Raw genomic sequence first — 19,899 nt, forward strand, 5'->3', positions numbered from 1 at the left:
TGTAGACCAGGCTGGCCTCGAACTCAGAAATCCGCCTGCCTCTGCCTCCCAAGTGCTGGAATTAAAGGCATGTGTCACCACCGCCTGGCTGAAAGTAAACATTCTAAGTGACTTAATCTGGGAGTAGAGGATTCGGGAGCCAAGGGTTCCTCTTCAGGGGAATAACCAGAATGCTAGAAAGGTTGGGGGCACGGTACTCAGTTACCAAAAGTACTGATATGAAAAGGATACCATTAACTATGAGATCAGTTGAGGCAGTTTGATGAACCACTTGCCTTCTACATGAAAAATACACCACGAATACTGCTGATTGTGACTTTCTCTCAAATCTCAGTCATATAATTTGCGTATATTTATATAAAATACACCTTGTAATGTGTACAATTCATTGGCTTGGGGTGCCTTTACAAAGGCACTGAAACCAGCACTGCCCTTGAGTACGGAAAAGCCAGCATTGGGGGAGGGGAGGGCAGGAGGATTTAAAGCTAAAAGTCCAAATTTGACTACACAACGAGGTGCTGTCAAACACACACGCATGCACACATCAAAGAATTCAACAATGGGTGCAGCCCTGGCATTTCAGTACTTTAGAAATGAAGACAGGAAGATCAGGCGCTGTAGCGATTTAGATGGAACCATCAACTATTATCTAATTGCAAGATACTCTTATTACCTCAAAGATACCCTTTTGTTTTGTTTTGTTTTGTTTTGTTTTGTTTTGTTTTGGAGACAGGGTTTCTCTGTATAGCCCTGGCTGTCCTGGAACTCACTCTGTAGACCAGGCTGGCCTCCAACTCAGAAATCTGCCTGCCTCTGCCTCCCAAGTGCTGGAATTAAAGGCATGTACCATCATCGCCCGGCTACAGATACCCTTCTAGTCTTGTGAAAAACAATGTTTTGGATGATTGATTTTGTCCCCTCTTTTTGGGGAGATAGGATTTCAAGCTGTAATCCAGAACCTGGACTTAAACTTGCAGCAATGCTCCTGCTTCATTCTCCTAAGGGCTGGGATGATAGGCAGGAGTTGTGTTGTTTTGCTAACTCTGGACTTGCTTTATCTGTGTCTGTGTGTCTGCATGACTCCTAATTCACAATAAACTCAGAGGTCTGCCTCTCTCTCCAGTCTAAACTGATTTATAGCCCTCTGTTTTCTTTTAATCCTTTCCTATTGTTTATTGGCTTCCTACTATATAAAAGCTATTCTCGGGCTGGTCAGATGGCTCAGAGGTCAAGAACACTGGCTGCTCTTCCAGAGGTCCCGAGTTCAGATCTCAGCAACCACATGGTGGCTCATGACCATCTATACAAGGATCTGGTGCCCTCTCTGGCATGTGGGTACGCATTCTCACATTTAAATAAATACACAATTTTTTGAAAAGCCATAACTTTGCAAGATTTATTATTAAAAATAAAAAAAATGAGAGTGTAACATGAAATCTAAAGATAACTGCAGTTGGTCTGGGAAGACAGCTCAGCAGGTAAAGGCGCTTCTTGCCAGGCCTAACATTCTGAGGTCAGCAGTCACTTGCTCCTCTTCCAGAGAACCTGAGTTTGCTTCCCAGCACTGATATTGGGTGACTCACAACCACCTTAGTTGCTCCCCAACACACTCACAGACACACACACACACACACCTGCGCTTTTGAGACCCCGTTATGTATCCCTAGCTGACCCAGAACTTGCTACATAGACTAGGCTGGCATTGAATTGAGGCCTGCCTGCCTTTGCCTCCACCAACAGCACTTGACCAGGCCATCTTTCTGACGGCTATTCTTTCCTTGGTGGTATCAGAGACTGAACCTGTAAGCTATACCTTTAGCCTTTTTGTTTGTTTGTTTTTCTCAAGACCGGGTTTCTCTGTGTAGCCCTGGCTGTCCTGGAACTCACTTTGTAGACCAGGCTGGCCTCAAACTCAGAAATCCACCTGCCTCTGCCTCCCAAGTGCTGGGATTACAGGAGTGCGCCACCACCGCCCGGCTACCTTTAGCCTTTTTATAGAGATTTACATATTATATATTTATAGAGATACTCGGGCTTAATTTCAACTCACTTTGTAGTCCAGGCAGGCCTTAAACTTTTATCAGTCTTCCTGCCTCTGCCTCCCAAGTAGCTAAAATACAAAAAACAAAACATACAAGAAATCTATGTATGAATTTAAGAAAGCAAGCCTCCACGGAGGACTTTGTGTCTCCTAGTGCTGAGTTATAGGCAGTTGTGAGCTGCCTGGTGTGTGTGCTGGGAATTGAACTTGGGTCCTCTGCAGTCTTAAGCCCTCCACTTGGGCTCCTCCACCACCCCACCCCACCCCGCCCTCAAGGCAGGTTTTCTCCATGATAGAACTCTGCGGTCCATGCTGACTTAGAGATTCACGTGCCTCTGCTTTCCAAGTACTAGAATTATAAGCTTGTGCCACCATCACCCAGCTAAGCCCATGATTTTAATAGGCATTTATGTCCCGTGTGCCGTGTGTGTGTGTGTGTGTGTGTGTGTGTGTGTGTGTGTGTGTGTGTGTGTTTGGGTGGTGCTGGGCATCAAACCCAGACTCAAGCATGCTAGGTAATCACTCTACCATTGAGCTATACCTGTAGTCAAGGGGTCATTTTTTTTTAATCACAATATTGAGATTATACTTGATATTCCATTCAAGTATTGAAAGGAAAACTCAAGATCAGATGGCATGCTGGCACACCCTCAATCCCAGCACTCAGGAGACAGAAGATGTCACAGGATTCTCCCTGTCCAATTATATCAGTGCAGAGGAGGCCTGTGATTGGACAGGGAAAAGGGTTGCAGAGATGGGGTCTCAGGAGAGAAAAAGGAAGAAGACCAAGATGGTGGCAGACATCAACCAGTGTGGCTTTAAGCAGCCACAGGTAGTTATGAGATCATAACATTAGAATAATTGGGATAAAAATCAATCATGGTATGCACTCACTAATAAGTGGATATTGACCTAGAAAACTGGAGTACCCAAAACATAATCCACACATCAAATGAGGTACAAGAAGAACGGAGGAGTGGCCCCTTGTTCTGGAAAGACTCAGTGTAGCAGTATAGGGCAAAACCAGAACAAGGAAGTGGGAAGGGGTGGATGGGAGAACAGGGGGAGGGAAGGGCGCTTATGGGACTTGCGGGGAGCGAGGAGCCAGAAAAGGGGAAATCATTTGAAATGTAAATAAAAAAATATATCGAATAAAAAAAATAATTGGGGGCTGGAGAGATGGCTCAGCGGGGAAGAGCACCGACTGCTCTTCCAAAGGTCATGAGTTCAAATCCCAGCATCCACATGGTGGCTCACAACCATCCGTAAAGAGATCTGACACCCTATTCTGGTGTCTGAAGACAGCTACAGTGTACTTACATATAATAATAAATAAATAAATATTTTAAAAAAAAAATAATTGGGATAAAGCTTTTATCCCAATGGTTTATTACCAACTGGCTCTAAAATTATTGTATTGGCATCTTGTAAATTGAGAATTTATTGATACATAAATCTGACTGGTTAACTATAAGGTTCAAGAGTTTCAATTGACTTGGTTGATGGGTGGTGTGGCGGCTGACCATGAGGTGATCATTGCAGGAAGCTTGCCTGTGTAGCCCCACTGGGAAGTTGGCGGGCTGAGAGAAGCTGGCAGCAGAGAGAGGAGCTGGTGGCAGCGATCTGCAAAGAAACTTGGAAGCTCTGACCCTGCTGGAGAGTTGTTGGGTAGAGACAGAGCCAGCGGGACCAAAGCGGTGTGGAGAGTAAATGGCACAAGTGCAGGTACGTGCCGGTTTCTCCTTTTTTAATATCTACCGCAACGAGAAGCAGACCAAATGTGTAGCTTACTGGTAAAGCACTCTGCTTGGTGCCTGCCGGGTTTACAGAGCAAGTAAAGCCAAGCCAGCCAGGATTACATGAGACCCCATCTCAAACCAAACGCAAAATCACCTTTCTTCCAGGAAAAAGTTTTGTTTTCAGCATCCAATCATCTGATGTGCAGCTTCTGATCTTCACCGCTCCTGTGTACAAGATGACTTTAAACTACAAGAACACTTGCTATAGTCAGAAGGCCAGAGAATTATAAAAACTGTCTCAGGAAAAGAGGAGGGCGGGAGTGGGGTGGAAGACAAGAGCAGTGGCCCAGCAGTTAGGAGGACTAACTGCTCTTAGGGAGGACTGAACTGCGATCCCAGCACCACATGGCTCACGGCCATCTCTATCCCCACTTCTTCTGGCCTTCTCAGGTAGCAGATGAGATCATGAACACACATATACGTTCACACACACACACACACACACTGTTTTGGATTTTTCTTGGTTTTTTTGAGACAAGGGTTTCTCTGCGTAGCCTTGGCTGTCCTGAAACTCATTTTGTAGACTAGCTGTCCTCAAACTCAGAGACGTGCCTGTTTCTACCTGCTGAGTCTGGGATTAAAGGTGTGCGCCACCAACTGCCCCATAAAAATACATATTTTTAGCAGGGGTATGTGTGGAGAGAGCTGTGGATGGCTCAGCAGGTAAAGTGTTTGCTATACAAGCCTGATGACCTGGGTTTAATTTCCAGAACCCAGAAAAAGGTAGAAGGAGAGAACCGGGGCTACAGAAGACAGACACAGGCATCAGACCTCGGGAACTGAAGCCACAGATGGCTCCGAACAGCTGCATACACACTAGAAATCAAATCCAGGTCCTCCACAAGAGCAGCCAGTGTTTTTAACTATGTATTCGGTTATAAGAACTGAATCCCCATGTGGTCCTGCACGACTCTAGCATACTAAATTGTGCTGTGTCTGGAGATGCGTACGGTACTGTCATGATCACACAGGACTGCGAGCCAACACAGCTAAGCAGTAACTGTACACAAGACCACCGCTTTAAAGGTCACGAAGGGTTGTTTTGAGAAACACTTGCATCTTGAGTGCCCATGAAAAGGGAGCTTTCCATCTCAGCAGGGATATCCCCTGCACGACCAGGGTCCCCCGCCTCAGAGCGCTGCGCCTCCTCCTGCTCTGCACTGCCTTTCCGGGGACTCTCTTGGTCTTCCAACTCCACAGGTTTATCAGAGGCCTGCCCTCCAGCTTCATCGTCATGTTCATGGAGAAAGCTGCAAATCATGTTGGGTCTGTAGGAGAAGTCATTGTCCTTCATCTGCAGCCATTCTACGCCGTCTAATGGGGCGGGGGTGGGGTAAACAGGACAAAAAGAAGGACACAGAAGGAGAAAGCTCAGTCAGAACACTGTTTCCTTAACTAACAGCAAATGTGGCCTGTGTGAGGCTAGGCACGTGCTCCTGACCACTTAGCCACACCCGCAGCCCGAGAGCAGCCCTCTTCAGAGAACGGACTGAACGAACCTATGTTTTCTTCTCCTTCCTTCTTCTCTGTCAGGAGAGTCCTCGTCATGCTAAGCTTCTTCATCGTGTGGCATTTGTACTTCAGCACCGTCTTCTCATTCCCTTCTGGTTCCACTAGGACGGAAAACGGTCTTATTGTTCCATTTCATGCCCACAGTTGTTGAGGGAACTAGTCTCAACTACTTCCTATGGGAACAGCACAGGAAGGTCACCCTGTAACCGATCACTCCTGGCCCACACGCAAGGAAATGCCAGATAACGCTGACATGTAAAGGCACAGCAGGTCTCAGACACAAACAGCTGTAAGGACAGAGACCTGTAAACACAGAGAGTAAAGCCACAAGGTAGGGCTCCCGACATGGCAACTGGGGCTCAGGGATCGGGCCACAGGGCAATGTGTCTACAACCCCATGGCCCAAATGAAGGAAGAGAATCGAGCCCTACTTGAAGCTCAAGGCTTGAGGGGGAGGGGAGGTGTTCTCAATTAGGTAAGCCTGAGGGGGAAAAGAAAACTGCTAAATACTGGTCCTAGAACAACAACTTTTATTTAATTTATTTATTTATTTATTGCCTGTTTTTCGAGACAGGGTTTCTCTATGTAGCCCTGGCTGTCCTGGAACTCACTCTGTAGACCAAGCTGGCCTCGAACTGCCTCTGCCTCTGCCTCCCAAGTGCTGAGATTACAGGCGTGCGCCACCCGGCTGAACAACAACTTTGAAAAGACTGTGGGCCCAGACAGGTTAGAGAATAAGACTCTGAACCAAAGACGGGGAACCCCAGAGGCTCCACACCCCGCTCTGCCAAGTGCTGGCTCTGATCATACATGGAGCAAAGTGAGTTGAAGCTGACGCTCTCCACTTTGACTCTGCCCTCGGTCGTTTCATGGACTCTCTTGGGTTGAGCAATTGAGCTAGAGCCTCACCTCACTCGTGCTAAGCAAATGCTCTAGGGGGAGCTAAGCCCCAGCCTCCTCTTAAATCCACCTTTCTCCGCAGCTCATCCGTCTAGTCTAGATATAAAGTTTGAGGCATCACTACCTATACACAGACACACATAAAGAATGTGAATTCAGTACAGGGAGGGACATTTAAGACAGGCGCGGTTGGGCGGGGAAGCACTCCGAGGGTTGAGGCAGGAGGATCACACGTCTGAGGAGGGTCAGCCAGGGAGAGGGTATGCACAGCCTCCTTGCTATGTTCCATCCCCAACATCACGAAGAGAATGTGGACGGGAGCCCTGACGCCAGCTACACCCACGCCCTGACCCTGCCACTGGCTGCCGTGATCTGCAGGTGCTCCTGACTCCTGGGCTTCAGCTTTCCAGGGATGACTGGACGTGAAATGGTACCTAGCCTGGCACTTGGGAGGCGACAACTACAGGAGAACTGCACATCTGTGTCCAGTCTGGGACACACAGACAATGCCAGCCCACCCTGGGCTGAGGCTGCTTCCAAAAAAAAAACCAAAAAGTGTATTGCTCAATGAACTGTGGTAGAGACTGAATTTGTATTTCCAAGCAAGCTAAACCCCAGCCTCAAGTCTGAAAAAAATATATGTAAATATATATAAAATTAGGTATTGGAAAGTAAAACATCAAATCCAGAACAGTGGTTTTCTGAAGACAGAGGAAAGGGTAAGCTCGGGGCTGAGCACACAGCGCTTCGCTCCTAGGACCAGGTTCCTCTGAGGTGCTGGAGACTGAACACATTCCCCACATGCTGCACGGCACTCTACCACTAAGCTGGGCAGAGTCTCAGTGGCTGGTTCAGTCAGGCCTGGAACTCACAATCCTCCCAAACAGCTGGGACCCTGGGTCTGTGCCATCAGACCCAGCCCTGTAGCACTAAATTTATTCCAGGTCAATGACAAGATGGGAGGATTTGACACAATTAGACAATGGGTACCGTACTTGCTTTGTTTCTTTCTTTTTAATTGTATTTATTTAACGTCTGAGGGCTTGGCTGCACATACATCCTCAGGCCAGAAGAGGGCATCGGATCCCATGGAAGAAGGTTGGGAGCCACCATGTGGTGGCTGGGAACTGAACTCAGGAACTCGGAAGAGCAGCCAGGGTTTATGATGTGTTTGTATGAGCACAGAAGTGCCACAGCACCCGTGTGGAGGTCAGAGGACGACTTGTAGAGTCCTCCCACCGTGTGTGCCCCAGGGATTAACTCAGGCTCGGCAACAAGTCGCTTTACCCACTGAGCCATCTCAGCGGACGGAGGTGTTTTGACTCTTAGTTTTTTTGAGACAGCACTCTGTAGCCCAGGCTGGCCTCAAATCCACCAGCTCCTGCCTTTCAAATGCCAGGATTAAAGGTGTATCCTACCACGCCCAGCTTGAGCTACTTAATTTTACTACTACACATTTTAAAAGAATTTTTTATGACAATGCATGCCTGTTTGTATGTGAGAGGCCAGATGAGGCCAGAGCCCCTGGAGATGGTGTCACAGGTAACTGAAAGCCACCCAACGTGGGTACTAGGAGCTGAACTCCGGTCCTCTGGGGGCAAAAAAAAAAAAAAACAAAAACAAAAAACAAAAAACAAGCCACGTTCTTAGCTGCTGAGCCATCTCTTCAGAATTACTCTACATTGTAGATCTGAAGCTAGGCATTATGGTGTATGACTCTAATCCCAGCACTATGGAGGCATGAGAATTGTGAGTTCAAAGCTAGCCCGAGTTTCAGCTTGACCTGATAATGAACAACAAGAAAACAAAAAACAGAAGGCAAAACACACAGTATGTCTGGAATAATCTATTGAAAAGGCTGGCCTTACCCCGTTCGACACCTTCTTCAAATATAACACAGGTCCCAAGAGTATCTGTGGGAAAACATGAAGCGCGTCAGGAAAGGCAGCAGAAGAGCATCTCTGAGGACCATGTGAAAGCAGGCTTCTGTGCCGGGTACCGTCCTACCTTCATACTCCCCAGCAAACACATAGCTATCCACCTGAAGGACGGGCCTCTCCGTGTCGATTCCCTACAACAGATGAGAGGAGAAAACCATCATAAAAAAAAAGCCCTTGGCCAGGAAGTGGTGACGCACGCCTGTAATCACAGCACTTGGGAGGCAGAGGCAGAGGCAGGCAGATTTCTGAGTTCGAGGCCAGCCTGGTCTACAAAGTAAGTTCCAGGACAGCCAGGGCTATACAGAGAAACCCTGTCTCGAAAAACCAAACCAAACCAAAACCCCAAAACACAAACAAAAAAATTGCCCTGGGGGTGGGGGTGGGAGGCTGGAGAGATGGCTCAGAGGTTAAGAGCACTGACTGCTCTACCAGAGGTCCAGAGTTCAAGGCCAGCCTGGTCTACAGAGCTAGGACAGCCAGGGCTACACAGAGAAACTCTTGTCTCGAAAAACAATAACAAAAATGCCCTTTGGCTAGATGTGAAGAGCCATGCCTTTAATCCCAGCACTAGGAAGGCAGAGAGTCAGGCTGTCTGTGAGTTTGACCCCAGTCTAGTTTATATAGCAAGATCAGGGCCAGCCCAGGCTACATGTGAGATCCTGTCTCAATACAACAACAACAAACTCAAAGGCTATCAGGGTCACTCAGCAGGTGGGGTGCTTGCCATCACACCTGCTGACCTGAGTTCAATCCCCAGACATCACATAGTACTAGAAGCAGAAAACCAGCTCCCACAAGTTGTAATCTGAACTCCACTGGGCCTCTCTCTCTCTCTCTCTCTCTCTCTCTCTCACACACACACACACAATTAAATGAGATAAACATAAAAAAAAGAATCAGTAATGCCTTCAATATACTGGGTGTGGTGGCACACACCTGAAATCCGAGTATTCAAGTACAAATAGTAGAATCATGAGTTCAAGAACAGCCTTAGCGGGAGCTGGAGAGATGGCTCAGCAGTTAAGAGCACTGACTGCTCTTCCAGAGGTCCTGAATTCAATTCCCAGCAACCACGTGGTGACTCACAACCATCCATAATGAGATCTGACTCCCCCTTCAGCTACAGTGTACTCACATATAATAAGGAAGGAAAGAAGGAAGGAAGGAAGGAAGGAAGGAAGGAAGGAAGGAAGGAAGGAAGGAAGGAAGGAAGGAAGGAAAGAAAGAAAGAGAAAGAAAGAAAGAAAGAAAGAAAGAAAGAAAGAAAGAAAGAAAGAAAGAAAGAAAGAAAGAAAGAAAATGAAGAACAGCCTTAGCTCAAGGATATTACTCTTGTCAGGGAAGAGGAAGAGGAAGAGAAAGAGGAGGGCAGAGGCAGAGGGAAGGTAAATGTGATCAAGTCCATTATATGCATGTATAAGAGTATCAGAGGGAAAGCTACTGTGTACACTTTGTATCTTCTTTCTTTGAGTTTTGTCGTTATTTTTGTTTTGGTTGGGCTTTGAAGCAGGGTTTCCCTCTGTAGCCTAGAACTTGGCTCTGTAGACCAGGCTAACCTCTGCCTCTCAAGTGCTGGGATAAAAGGCGTGCATTACATCTGGTTTTCCATTTTATTTCTAATACTTTCATTTGTGTGTGTGTGTGTGTGTATAAGTTTATGTGTACCACAGGCACAGCGGCCTATGGAGGCTAGAGGGTGTTGGAGGCCCAGAAACTGGGGTTACAGGTGCTTGTGAGCCACCTAATACAGGTGCTGGGAACTGAACTGGGGTCTTCTCAAAGAGGAGGCCACCATTGCCCTGCAGAAGAAGCACTCTTTAAAGCTTAACTTTCACCAGGCATGGTGGCACACACCTTTAACCTCAGCATTCAGGAGGCAGAGGCAGGCAGATCTCTGTGAGTTCAAGGCTTGCGTAGTCTACAGAGCTAGTTTTAGAGTAGCCAGGGCTACACAGAGAAACCCTGTCTCAAAAAACAAAAACAAAACAAAGTTTATAGCTGAACTAACTCTCTCTCTCTGTTTGTCTCTCTGTCTCTCTCTGTCTCTGTCTCTCTGTCTCTGTCTCTCTCTCTCATCCCAGGAAGGTATTTCTATAAAATTCCATACCCACGGACAAATATATTAGTGACCCCTGAATGCTCCCATGATGACACAGAATACAGCATCATCTCCGGATGATGACGATGGCCCGATGAAAGACGATCAATCCTTTTTGCCCCTTCCATAAGGCACAACAAATCTCTCTCCTCAATGGTGTCTCCCTCTCCTCAGCCTAAATACTTCTCTTTCTGTTGAAACTTCTATCTGGAAGTTTGTGCTTCTCACCTCAGAAGTGGTTGTTACCACAGAAGAAGGCGCCTTCCTGCCCTCTATCAGTTTCTTAGTAGGTAACTTCCCCTATAATCCAGTTTAGTTTTTCTGATTGTCCCTCTCTTGAGCTGCCTTTGCCTCTTTATCTTTTCCCCTCCCAGGTCATTCATGTTCTCCTGAAGTTACCTTGGATTTTAGGAAAGACAGATCAGTAAACAGCTTTCTGACAAAGGACCTGAACTAATGCCAAAGAACAGTAAGCTTCGAAAGACTACTCACTTACCAAATGAGGACAATTACCCATGGCAGGATGTAAAGGTAGACTCTAGAGCTAATATCATGGCAACCATTTTGCCTCTCCCCCTTGAGTGATAGTGTTGTTCCTAATTTCTCTAGAACCCCTTACAGAACCAGAACCAAAATGGTGATCACCTGTTCTACCTCCACATCCCCTTCTCTATAAGGTCAAAGTTCTTGTCAGCCCCTTGTACATTATCTCTTTCCAACACGGTCACACTGGCTAAATCTCCCTTATGCAATATTTATCTGTTCGGTTTTTGTTTTACAGGGTTTCTTTTCTTTCTGTTTTTTTGACCGGGTTTCTGTTTCCTGGCTGGCTTTGAACTTACTCTGTAGGCGAGGCTGGCCTCAAGGCACTGTGCTTCCCATGCATGGGGTGGGATTAAGAGTGTGTCCACTATGCCTGAGTGGACTTTCTGTTGTCATTTTGAGACAGGATCTCTCTATGGGTCTGTTTGTCTGTCTTGGAACTTGCTTTGTACATCACGCTATTCATCTAGGTCCAGACTAGTACTATTGGAGGCTAGAACTGAGACCAAGTCTACTAGAAATAAGGAGGGCACTGCTTAAGTAGTTAAGTAATCCACTACTTAAGCAATGGATTAGGCTTTTGTCCTAAAAGTCCCCCAGAAGTTTCATACAAAGCTTTACCTTTCGCTCTTTCTCTCCAGCCACACATTCAGACAGTGAAGAAGCAGAGAGACATTTTCTCTACTCCCATAGAATCCCTTGTTACCTCTCTGGCATGATCCAGCAGCGTGGACTGCTTTGTATGAACGTCTCTCTTTGTGGACAAGAAGATCTACAATATTCCTCGAATTCTAAGACTCACCAAAATCTTGCATTTATTTTCACATTTGGAGAGAAAGTCTGAATCGATAATTCCTGACAGTTCAACCAGAACAAACTGCTCCTGGTGGAAGAAAGCTAAGTTAGTAAGTTATACACGGGACAGTAAACAAGAAAAGCCCCCAAATTCCTCTCGAGCAAGTGGAAACCGATTATCTCCAGAATCGCCCAGACCATCTCAGTTCGGATGCGTCAATCAGAACTGGAGCTGGCCCTCCACGACTTCTCCGGCTTCCGAAAGCCAACGAGCGGTCTGCGGGCCTCCCTCCCGCCCGCCGTCCGCATCCCCGACTCCCTTCCCCACCCGGGGGAGGCCCAGCCAAGACCGCCGACGCTGCAGGCCTCTGACCCGCGCTTACAACCTCCTCTATCTCTTCTTCTTCCTCCTCCTCCTCTTCGTCCTCCCAACTGGGATCCACTGCCGCCGCCATAGCGCTCGGAGACAACATCACTGGCCACGCCCCCTGCGCCCGCCATCTTGGATACGGGCAGCGGCGTTCCGCTTCCGGCCACTGCAGCTCAAGACGCACAGACGCCTCGCCAGGAAGCAAGATGGCGACGCCAGGCTTCCGTAAGGGAGCCCCACGTGGAAGACTCAACACGCGCCGAGCTTTGGGAATTGAGGCTAGTTAGTCCTGCTTTGAAGAACGTGGCCCATAGAGCTCAGGCTTCTATGAACTCATTAAGTAGCTGAGGATGAGCGAAATCAACCGCCTCCATTTAAAAAAACAAGATCTCACATTGTCACTTGTAAGACTAAAGAATCAATGGTGGCCTACAGTTTTCACCCCAACAACTAAGGACGCAGAGGGAGAGCATAAATGCAAATTCTAGGCCAGAGTGGCTACACAGTTCACACAAAACCACACATTGTCGCTAGCGAATGTTACCCGGGGGAGAGTGGAATTCGGAGGAGAAAGGACTCAAACCACCACCCATTTCAAAATGCAACCTGAGAAACCGCACACACCTTTAAAACCTGTCCGGAAGTGGTTTTGTTTGGCCGACTGAAGACACTGGCGTGTGATTGGCTATTTTCCTCAATATGTTAATTAAGAGCTTGAATCTGCGTTAGTTTACAATTTATAAGTATTCAGAAATTTTTTTTGCAAAATAATTATGAACACAGTTCCGAAAATGCATACGTGAGGTATTTCGTAGGAGACTATTACGAGATCGGGGATGTGGGGGTGTGGAAGAATGTCACCATCGGTGAAAAGGGGACGGCCATCCGTGAGCCCGCGGCGGTTGGCCCTGGTGCGGTAAGACTATACTTTCAGGGATCATTTCTATAGTTCGTTACTAGAGAAGTTTCTCTGACTGTGTAGAGCACCCGAAACCACGAGGAGGAGACGTAGCGTTCTCTCCTGAGCGTGAAGCCGGCGTTTAGTGTTGCTTTCTGCAACTGCTACTTGCCATTGATGATCGTTCTTGATCCTCTCTGAGGGTCAAGAGGGAGAGAACGCAGTCTGAGTGGTTTCTTTTTATATCTGGTTGAAATATAGAAGTGACATAAATTCTTATATTAGCCTTAGATATAGCTCAGAATACTGTGTAAGCTGCTTTCTGTCTGCCTTAGCCTAATGTGTGCTAGGGTTTTCAGTGTGCACCATTGTTCTGCATGTTCATCTTCTTGTAATAGCACTAAAGTACTTGTATTGCTCACGTTGCCATTAACTTTGCAGTGAATGGAAAATTGTAAGTGGGTGGAGAACAACTTAACAACTGAGTGAAGAAAATTGTGTGAGAAGTAATCTAGGTTTTCTGCTAGCATAGCTGAAGCTCCTTGCAAAGGAAAAGATCTGTGGAAAAGGCTATTAATAAGAGCAATCAGAGCCCGGCGGTGGTGGTGGCACACACCTGTAATCCCAGCACTCTGGGAGGCAGAAGCAGGCGGATTTCTGAGTTCGAGGCCAGTCTGGTCTACAGAGTGAGTTCCAGGACAGCTAGGGCTATACAGAGAAACCCTATCTCGAAAAACCAAATCCAAAAAAAAGAGCAATCAGGAAAGGGATCCAGTAATACAAATTCTGTATTTTTTTAATATGGTCGCAATGTTAAGACACTGCCACTAGGAGGCGACAAGTGATTTAACAATCTGCTCCTTCTTGGTCTTTTATGTAAAAAGCTTAAATGAAAATATTTCTTTTCTCTCCTCTCTCTGTCTTTTAGTTTCTCTATGTAACATTCCAGGCTGTCTTAACTGGTTTTGTGGACCAAGCTTGCCTCGAGCTGACAGAGAGCCTCCCGCCTTTGTCCGTGCTGGAATTAAAGGTATACACCACCACGCCAGGCTGGGAATTTTGTTTTAGGACTGGAGAGATGTCTCAGCGGTTAAGAACACTGACTGCTTTCCCATACGTCCTGAGTTTAATTCCCAGCAGTCACATGGTGGTTCACAACCATCTGTAATGTGATCTGATGCCCTCTTCTGGTGTGACAGCTACAGTGTTCTTGCATAGCAGAGTGCCTAACACACTGGAAGCCCTGACTCCGTCCCTAGCACCACACTACGTAGTGGTGGTGCCTGCCTGTTTTCTCAGACCTCAGGAGGAGGAGGAGGAGGCAGCAATGTTCAAGGTCGTTGTTGGCTACAGAGAGTGGCTACATGAGCCCCTCCCTTACAAGATTCTCTCTGACATAAAGACAAAGACTTCAGGCAGCGTACAGGGCCTGGGCAGGTAGACTATTTGGTAGAGTGGCCGGCATGCGCAAAGCCAAGTGTGATTGTCAACATTTCATAAACTAGCTGTTGTGTCACATGGCTGTAACCCTGGCACTCAAGGAAGCGGTGAGACAAGACAATGAGAAGTTTGAAGCTGTTCTTAACTACACGAAGAGTATGAGGCCAACCTGGGATATCTTTGACTCGTCTCATTAAAAAAAAAGCAAAACAAAAAACTTGCCGGGAGCACTGGAGATGTGACTTAGTGCTTAAGAACACTTGTTCTCATTAGAAGATCTGGGTTTGGTTCTTTGTTGTTGTTGTTGTTTTGAGATAGGGTTTCCTTGTGTAGCCCTGGCTGTCCTGGAACTCACTCTGTAGACCAGGCTAGCCTCGAACTCAGAAATCCGCCTGCCTCCCAAGTGCTAGGATTAAAGGTGTGTGCCAGGGCTGGAGAGATGGCTCAGGGGTTAAGAGCACTGACTGCTCTTTCAGAGGTCCTGAGTTCAAATCCCAGCAACCACATGGTGGCTTACAACCAGATCTGACGTCCTCTTCTAGTGGGTCTGAAGACAGCTACCGTGTACTCATATACATAAAATAAATAATTCTTTGCTGGACGGTGGTGGCACACACCTGTAATCCCAGCACTCTGGGAGGCAGAGGCAGGCGGATTTCTGAGTTCGAGGCCAGCCTGGTCTACAGAGTGAGCTCCAGGACAGCCAGGGCTACACAGAGAAAAAAAAAAAAAAGGCGTGTGCCACCACCACCCGGCCTGGGTTTGGCACCTAGACATGACTCACAGCCAGCCTTAACTCCAGTTCCTAGGAAGCCAACACCATTGTCTGACATCCTTGGGTACCAGGTACTCACAGGATGCACAGACATACATGTAAGCAAAACATTCATATACATCAAAAAATAGCAACAGCAATAACATCAAAAAATCATTTTCTGTTACTGTGATTTTAAAAAGAAAAGGAAGAATGACAGGGAGAAAGGGTTTTTTTTTTCTTTTAAAGAATTATTTATTTTATGTATGTGAGTACACTATAGCTGTCTTCAGACACACCAGAAGAGGGCATCAGACCCCACTGCAGATGGTCGTGAGCCACCATGTGGTTGCTAGGAATTGAACTCAGGACCCCTGGAAGAGCAGTCAGTGCTCTTAACCGCTAAGCCATCTCTCCAGCCCAAAGGGGTTTATTTTAAGCTCCCAATTTCAGGTTATAGTCCATCTTAGCAGAGAATAAAGAGTAATCTGAAGGCATGCTCAGCCTAGGGAATGGTACTGCCCAAGAGTGGATCTTCCCACGTCTCTCAAATACCCCAGACAATCCTCCATGACACACCCCTGGGCAACCCCATCTCCATCTCCACACTAAAGACCCTCTTCCCGGGTGATTCTAGATTCCCTCAAGCTGACAATTGAAACTGTCACTGAGCGACATTCTGTAAGTGTATTCTTCTGCCTACCTTTTTAAAGTTTTCTCTGTGTTAAAGGCACTTCTGTGGGAAAGTTTGGGAAATACTGAAATATTGGGTTGTTTTATTTTTTATTTTTTAAATGATGCTTGGTAACTTGGCCTGGGGGGTGAAGGACTGTCATGTCAAGTACTCAGGAGACTGAGGCAGAAGGACCGGAAGTTCAAGGTCAGCCAGGTGATTTAGTAGACCCTGTCTCAACATAAAAGCAAAATGAGGAGATAAATCTCGGAGAAGGGTCTAGCCTAGCATTTGTGAAGACCTGGATTCGATCCCCAGCACCAACAAAGAAAGAAGTAAATGAAGCTTGGAATATCATGTGACATTTGTAGCAGCAGAAGTTACATTAGGTGTCAGCGGTCTTTTGATATGGAGTAGTCTGTGGGACTTGGATTCAGAGGAGCAGAGGAGAGAAAAATCCAGATTACTAGTGTGAGGGTGTGGTAATGTATGCTTCTAATCCCAGACTCAGGAGACTGAGGCAGAGAGATCACAAAAAGGCCAGTCTAGGAAGCTTATCCGGAGCCTGTCTTTAAAATAAAATATATGTATTAAAAAAAATTTTAGCTGGGTGGTAGTGGCACACGCCCTTAATCCCAGCACTTGGGAGGCAGAGGGAGACAGATTTCTGAGTTGAGGCCAGCCTGATCTACAGAGTGGGTTCCAGGACAGCCAGGGCTACACAGAGAAACCCTGTCTCAAAAACAACAACAACAAAAAGGTAAAAATAGTGAAAGTAAGATGTCTGTAGAGATTTTTTTTTTTAATTTGCTAATTCATAAAGCCCGAGGCTACCAGTGGAAGAGGTGCTTTAGCAAGGGTGTGTGTGGAGTGAGTCAGAACCGGAAGCTGTTCTAAAGATGGAGGGCATGGGGAGGCCCAGGAGACCATGGGTAAGGCATGGCAGAGGGCAGAGCATACCTGCTCAAACACTAAGGCTTGGGTGACCGCCTAGATGCTGAAGCCGGGAATGAAGAAATGACTCACTTAGCGTCTGCTAGCTGGAGTTTAGGCTTTGTCCTTTACCAAGTCTAAGCAGCTTTGTCTGGCGCTAGCTTTTGAGGCCCATCCCCGCGGAGACGGAGACGTGTGGCCCAAGTGTGAACCTGGAATCTCCTCGGCGTAACTGAACGAGTCATCCGACATTCAGACGCCAGAAATGTCAACAAAGGGCCCGAGAAAGCTGACCCTTAACCCTAGGAATAAGAAGCCAGGGCGAGAGCAGACAGTTGAGAGCAAAAGGGAAAAATCTTGAGGGACATCGAAAGCACCTTTCCCGAAGCTGGGGTCCAGACGTCAGCATAGGTGCGGAACGATGCTGTGGCAGAGAAGAAAAGATTTGTGCATATTGAAGAAAAGCTAAGAAGTCTGGTTTTTTGTTTTTTGTTTTTTGGGGGTTTCCCCCTCCGCCCCCCCAGACAGGGTTTCTCTGTATAGCACTGGCTGTCCTGAAACTCACTGTAGACAAGGCTGGCCTCGAACTCAGAAATCCGCCTGCCTGTGTCTCCCAGAGTGCTGGGACTACAAGTGTCTGCCACCACCACCCTGCAAGCTAAGAAGTCTTAATGGAAATGAAAATGTCTGGCTATTCAGCTGCTTCTGAGCTTGATGCTTGCATCATGGGCAGCGCCCTTCTCAGAATGCTAGGATAGCAAAATAGAGACAGTCCCTTTAGACCTCAGTTGTACATTGTCCTTACTGCAACTGATGTCACGCCACAATTGTAAACGACATTACTTGACATTAAACTGTCCAGCAGTCATTTTGAATAATCTATGCATGAGTTCTATGATATTACAATTCTTTCACTTTTGTGATACTGGGGCATCTCATCCCAACTTGTCTGTACGGAATGTGTGAAGTTTGAATGCAGGTGGTTTACCTTGATCCAAAGAAGCAAGCAAGAGTGAGTCTTGAGTATTCTGTGAGCTTTAGAAACCTCGAGTCTGAGATTCAAGGCGATAACTTGAAAGAATATGAACAAAATCTGGGGTAGTTTTGTTAGGAGTGAATAATTGGAGTGGATCTTTGGATTTTCCAGTTTGTAAGAATTTGTACCGGGTGTGTGTGGCGCATGCCTGTAATCCCAGCACTTGGGAGGCAGAGGCAGGCAGATTTCTGAGTTTGAGGCCAGCCTGGTCTACAGAGTGAGTTCTAGGACAGCCAGGACCACATAGAGAAACCCTGTCTCGGAAAAAAAACAAAAAACAAACAAACAAACAAAAAGAATTTGTAATGAAGGCAATCTTGCCTTGACTTTTAGTAATAAATATCCAGGATAGATAAGACGGAGGGAGAGGAAATTGAAGATCTCCAATTATGGGCCTGCGAATCAGCTCAGACGATGGCATTGGAGACGTGAGGTAGCTTGCTCCGGTTGTTTGTCCAAACAGATAAAAGGATGATTAACCAGGCCATTGGTTTTCAAGGGTGGCTCCCAGGGCATTGTATTCAACATTAGCTGGGATTATGTCAAAAATGCAAATTTTCAGGCCCTTCCCAAGAAGAATACAAAAGATAAAACCCTGCCAAAGCCTTGAGTTGGTGGCTTAAATTCTCCTGGACATTTTGATGTTTGGTTACGTTTGAAAGCTGAGTCAAGCCCAGCCAGATTCATTTTTCCCTCTGACTAGTACCTGGACTGGGACGTGTAGGAATCAGACGGCTGGCTGTGTGCAAGAAGGGTTGAAGGTTGGCTACAGAGGGATTATGAGTAAGCAAGCAGTAACTGTGACTAAATGAGGCTGTTGGCTCTCAGTCACAGAGGGATGGTGGCACACACCCTCGTGGTGGTGAGTACTGCGTGCCTGTGGCAGCCAAGAGAAACCCAGAGACCCAGTCTGTAAACGTACACAGAACTCATCGCTTTCCATTCATCTCCAGCTGCATCGCTGCTGACAGATTCCTCCGATAATCTTATTTCCTGAGTAGCCTTAAAGCATACACTTTCCATTATTTGATGTAGCCTAAATGAGTCTATGTTCTTTTTTTTTTTTTTTTTAAAGATTTGTAGCCAGGCTGTGGTGGCACACACCTGTAATCCCAGCACTCTGGGAGGCAGAGGCAGGCAGACTTCTGAGTTCGAGGCCAGCCTGGTCTACAAAAATGAGTTCTAAGACAGCCAGGGCTACACAGAGAGACCCTGTCTCAAAAAAAAAAAAAAAAAAAGATTTATATATTTTATATATGTTGTGAGGAGTACACAGTAGCTGTCTTCAAACGCACCAGAAGAGGGCATCAGATCCCATTACAGATGGTTGTGAGCCACCATGTGGTTGCTGGGGATTGAACTTAGGTTCTCTAGAAGAGCAGTCAGTGCTCTTAATCACTGAGCTAGCTCTCCAGCCCCTATTTTTTTTTATTTTAATTATATTTATATGTGTGTGGTAGGGTGTGTACACAGGCATGGCATGCAGGTGCCTGGAGATACCAGAAGAGGAGGCCAGATGCCCTGGAACTGGAGTAACAGGCGCTGTGAGGAGCCCAACGTGGGCCCTGGGAACTGAGCTTGGGTCCTCTACAGTGGCACACATTTTTTCTCTCTAGCCCCTGAGTCAATGTTTTTAAAACAAGATGATATACTTCCAAAGCAGATAAAGCAGAAGCAGAAATTAATTAAAAGATGACTAATTTTTCTTAAATATAAAAGTTTTGTTTTATTTTATGATTGATTGATTAATGAAACATGGCCTCATGTAACCGTGTAGATGAGGTTGATCTTGAACTTCTGACCCTCCTGCCATGCTGGGGATTGAAACCAGGGCTTCATACATACTGAGTAAGCATCCTACCCACTGACCCACATCCCCAGCCTGTGTGTGTGCTTGTGTCTACACTGCATGTGAAGCCTTTCCCTGCTGAGCCATCTTGCTAGCTTCGCCTACCTTGTCTTTTTGAGACAGAAGCTCTCGTGGGGACTCGGGGGCTCACTGATGTCAGTAGGCTGGTTCTTTAGTAGTGAACATCAGAAGTCCACACCACTGCATACAGCTTTGGTTTTGTCTTTGAATCACGGTCTCTCTATGTAGTCCTGGCTGGCCTTGAACATTCTATGAAGACCAGGCTGGCCTTGTACTCACAGAAATACACGCCTCCCT

At 46.6% G+C, this 19,899-nt stretch overlaps 1 protein-coding gene and 1 non-coding gene across 3 annotated transcripts; one reads left to right on the plus strand and one right to left on the minus strand.

Moving 5' to 3' along the window:
* Positions 1–4,691: 4,691 nt before the first annotated feature.
* Gtf3c6 (general transcription factor IIIC subunit 6) lies at positions 4,692–12,134 on the minus strand. 2 transcript variants are annotated; one of them, XM_052163889.1, is made up of 6 exons: positions 12,012–12,134; positions 11,636–11,716; positions 8,260–8,323; positions 8,121–8,165; positions 5,340–5,453; positions 4,692–5,154 (listed from the first exon to the last, which is right to left on the minus strand). In XM_052163889.1, the coding sequence occupies exons 1-6, from the start codon at positions 12,099–12,101 to the stop codon at positions 4,868–4,870; spliced, it is 681 nt and encodes a 226-aa protein (XP_052019849.1). In that variant the 5' UTR covers positions 12,102–12,134; the 3' UTR covers positions 4,692–4,867. The 2 variants fall into 2 exon arrangements, with proteins under 2 accessions (XP_052019849.1, XP_052019850.1); XM_052163890.1 differs by having other exon boundaries at positions 12,015–12,133.
* Positions 12,135–12,916: 782 nt separating this feature from the next.
* LOC127670297 (small nucleolar RNA U3) lies at positions 12,917–13,130 on the plus strand. Its single transcript, XR_007974514.1, has one exon. It is a non-coding gene; the product is annotated as a small nucleolar RNA U3 (small nucleolar RNA).
* The last annotated feature ends 6,769 nt before the right edge of the window (positions 13,131–19,899 follow it).

The sequence above is a fragment of the Apodemus sylvaticus genome, chromosome 19 (genome assembly GCF_947179515.1).
Source record: "Apodemus sylvaticus chromosome 19, mApoSyl1.1, whole genome shotgun sequence".
NCBI classification, from domain to species: domain Eukaryota; kingdom Metazoa; phylum Chordata; class Mammalia; order Rodentia; family Muridae; genus Apodemus; species Apodemus sylvaticus.